The sequence below is a fragment of the Momordica charantia genome (assembly GCF_013281855.1).
Source record: "Momordica charantia cultivar OHB3-1 chromosome 1 unlocalized genomic scaffold, Mcharantia_2.0 BLBB01000001.1, whole genome shotgun sequence".
Classification (NCBI taxonomy): Eukaryota; Viridiplantae; Streptophyta; class Magnoliopsida; order Cucurbitales; family Cucurbitaceae; genus Momordica; species Momordica charantia.
Genome location: NW_028275157.1, coordinates 8,283,260 through 8,286,985, shown reverse-complemented (window position 1 = coordinate 8,286,985; position 3,726 = coordinate 8,283,260). Strand labels below are relative to the sequence as shown.

The following is a 3,726-nucleotide window of genomic DNA, read 5'->3' as shown; positions in this document are numbered from 1 at the left end:
TCCAGAAGTGCGACAAGATGAATTCAAGTAGACTTCCTCTCAGCAAGAGCCGTGAAAGTCTATCATGACACACCACGAGAGGACGAACAACGTGCCTCGTTAGCGAAAGAACTTAAGTCTTTCCAAGTGCTGGGCAGTAAAAAATCCACCAGCATTAGAACAAGACTGAAGGAGACACAGAGGGAAGAGCTGATAAAATTCCTTCGGTAAAACTTTGATATCTTCAGGTCACATGAGGACATGTAGAGGATAGACTCAAGTGTGGTGGTTTATCAACTAAACGTCGACCCAAAAATTAGGCTCGTCAGGCAGAAGAAAAGGGTCATGGATGCTGCGAGGAATGTAACGACAGCTCAAAAGGTAGGACAGTTGCTAAAAGCTAACTTGTTACGAGAACTGTAATATCCGAACTGGCTGTCCAATGTAGTCTTGGTAAGAAAACCAAATGGTAATGGAGGATGTGCATCGATTTCACCCGCTTGAATAAGACCTATCCAAATGATAGCTTCCTGCTACTCCTCATCGACTTACTGGTCGACGCCATAGTGAGGCACAACTTCTCATGTTCATAGATGCCTACTCAAGATACAACCAGATCAAGATGCACACTTCTTTTATAATAGAACAAGACCTCTTCTGCTATAAGGTAATGTTCTTTGGAAGAAACATGGAGGCGTATGTTGATGATATGCTCGTAAAGAGCAAAACGGCCAACCAACACAAACCATACCTTGTAGAAGTATTTCAGGTGATCGGAGTCTTTCGATGCCTTGATGAATCGAGCAAGGAAAAAATACGGTGTAGGCACAGTGAAGGTCCATTCCAACTTGCCAAATTATCTTTTTTCTCCATCACTATGTACCTATCTATGAGTGTAAGCTCTATCTAAAAGGCAAATGAGAATGACATTCCTCTAAAATTAGAAACGAATTGAAACAACCCAACAACCCACATCTAGAGAGTATTTCTCTAATATAAGTAAAGAGTTGGAATAATGAGAAATGACTCAAATTCTGAATTGTATAAATAGGTAAGGAAGTTGCAGGCCACCAAGTGTATCTGCTATTGTTCAACAAGGAAATTGATATGATATTAATAGATCTTCTAATTGGCTCAGAGTTTAACCATCTTAGGATTATATAAATATTTCTTTGCATAGTTTTCCATAAAATTTTGCTAAGCCCGTGTAAGTTTAATGCTAGTAGGAGGATATACTTTAAAGATGTCAACACAAATATAAGATCATCCTCTGTAACGTGGAAACATTGAGATTGCAAGACTTTCAAGATGTCAAAACAAATATGCCTAACAATCAAAACAATTATATTATATGTAAATCCTTCATCGTAATGAATCAAACAACATTAACAAAGGGTATATTAGAAAAAGAAATTTAACCTGTCCAAGGTAGGTTGATGAGATTAATCCAATATAGTAACCATCACCTAGCAAAAGAAGCGCAGAGACAACATATATATGAATTCAAAAATAACTCGAAATCGATGTCGTATGGCTTCGCCAGTTGGATCTCTATAACTTATGTTACGGAACTCGTCTCTGAATGGAAGGAATCCCCAACTATGCGTCCCGTAAGGGGTGACAAGTCCACTATTCCACCATCCGTAGGTGTTAAATCTCACTTCAATTTACCCAAACCAGTTTTACTTTTAGCTCTTTCATTTGATTGGATCTTATTTTCTGTTTATTTCTCTTAGCATCCAATAGCAAATTTATATAATATTTGATTCCACTGTCTTTTTTAGCCCTGTGGTCAACACAAATCCTAGCAGACAACTAAATAGTATTTTACTTGGGGCTCACTTGGTATAGTGGAAATTAGAAAACTCTTCATCGAAATGGTGTGTGTTATAGAAAACAAAAACGACCTGAAACGGGACAAGGAGTTGAAGCCTGAGATCATCGATTGGGGGAGACCAACCCGCGACGTAACCGGCCGGCCCAAAGAACGACGTAGCGCCAAGGCAGAGAACGAGGAAAGCGACCGGCAGAGAACTAATCGGGCCAAAGGGCTCGATTCTTACCCCTGCTCAGTCCCGACCCCTTCTCGGTCCCTACCCCTGCTCGATCCCGACCCCAGGCCCACGGCCCAGCCCATGAATCTCCCGCCTACGATCTACGATCCCTCGGACCCTGCAACACTGAATTAGGGTTTGGCTACGGAGGTTCTAGAATCATCTTCACGGCTATAAGTAGCAGTGAGATCCAACCCTGAAGGGGCAGGTGACTAATCCTTAGCTAACTATTTTCGCAACTCTCCCTCGTTAACTTAAGCATTGAAGCCTCTGTGACTGAGGTCACACCGGTTTAGATCGGTTTGATTTTGCAGGTATCTGTTCCCTTATCATCGAGTTTGGTGTGTGCGAGAAGAAGTGCCGGAGGGTCAAAATCCACGCATCAACAATTGGCGCCGTTTGTGGGGACGATACGCCGGTAGATACGCCGTTTGTGTAGTAGTCTCCAATCTACTACACAAGCAAAGCAATGGTAGATGCAGAGCTTAGATACCCACAAATGGAGAAGCTAGCATTAGCACTGGTCACTTCAGCTCGGAGACTACGCCCGTATTTCCAAGCTCACAGAATAATTGTCCTCACCAACTTTCCCTTACGGCAGATTTTGCAAAAGCTAGACACTTCTGGGCGACTGGTAAAGTGGGCTGTAGAGCTCAGCGAATACGACATTCACTATAAGCCAAGAACTGCCATGAATGGGCAGGCTATGGCAAACTTCATAGCGGAATTAACACCAACAGAACCTCAAGTATATAGTATCGACCCACAAGTGGTTGAAGAAGAGCAACTCTGGACACTCTACGTAGATGGGTCCTCAAATTTCCGAGGATGCGGGGCAGGACTCCTACTAATCTCTCTAGATAAAGAAAGATTCGAATATGCACTACGATTCAGCTTTCATGCATCCAACAACGAAGCCGAGTATGAAACTCTACTAGTAGGACTAAAAGTGGCGAGGTATGTTGGGGTTAGGAACATACTGATACTCAATGATTCACAGCTGATTGTAGGTCAGGTGAAAGAGGAGTTCCAGGCTAGAGAACCGCGAATGACAAAATACCTTTCACAGTTAAGAAACCAGCTCGACCAGTTCTCAAAATATGAGATTCGACAGATTCCACGTGCTCAAAACGTTAACGTCGATGCGTTAGCTCGAATAGCTGCAGCTTATGAAACCGACTTAGGCAGAACTGTACCGGTCGAGATTCTACCTGAGCCAAGCATAGAAGCTTAGCAAGCAATGGATATCAACGATCAAGGGCAACCAGAAGAAAACTGAAAGAGCCTTTTGATCAAATATTTGAGAGATGGGATCCTGCCTACTGGAAAGATAGAGGCCCAGCAGCTACAACGAAGAGCAGCCAAATATGTGCTTACAGACGACAATCTGTACAAAAGAGGCTACTCGTTGCCGCTTTTAAAATGTCTAACGCCCGACGACGCTGACTACATCATGAGAGAGATACATGAGGGTGTTTGTGGGAGCCATTCTGGAGGATGATCCCTAAGTCACAAAATAGTTCGACAAGGGTACTATTGACCGACCATGCTAAATGACACGAAGCAATTCACCAAAAAATGCGACAAATGCCAACGGTTTGCAACAGTACCTAGACAACCGCCAGAGCCTCTAACAAGCATAATGAGTCCTTGGCCCTTTGCTCAGTGGTGAATAGACCTTATAGGGCCTCTC

At 43.0% G+C, this 3,726-nt stretch overlaps 1 protein-coding gene across 1 annotated transcript; it reads left to right on the top strand.

Moving 5' to 3' along the window:
* Nucleotides 1–2,502: 2,502 nt before the first annotated feature.
* On the top strand, nucleotides 2,503–3,267 carry LOC148213217 (uncharacterized). Its single transcript, XM_088123616.1, has one exon. The coding sequence runs from the start codon at nucleotides 2,503–2,505 to the stop codon at nucleotides 3,265–3,267; it is 765 nt and encodes a 254-aa protein (XP_087979742.1).
* The last annotated feature ends 459 nt before the right edge of the window (nucleotides 3,268–3,726 follow it).

What these genes read in the sequence shown, in the direction of transcription:
- LOC148213217 (XM_088123616.1), top strand. Translation starts at nt 2,503, where the DNA reads ATGGTAGATGCAGAGCTTAGATACCCACAAATGGAGAAGCTAGCATTA.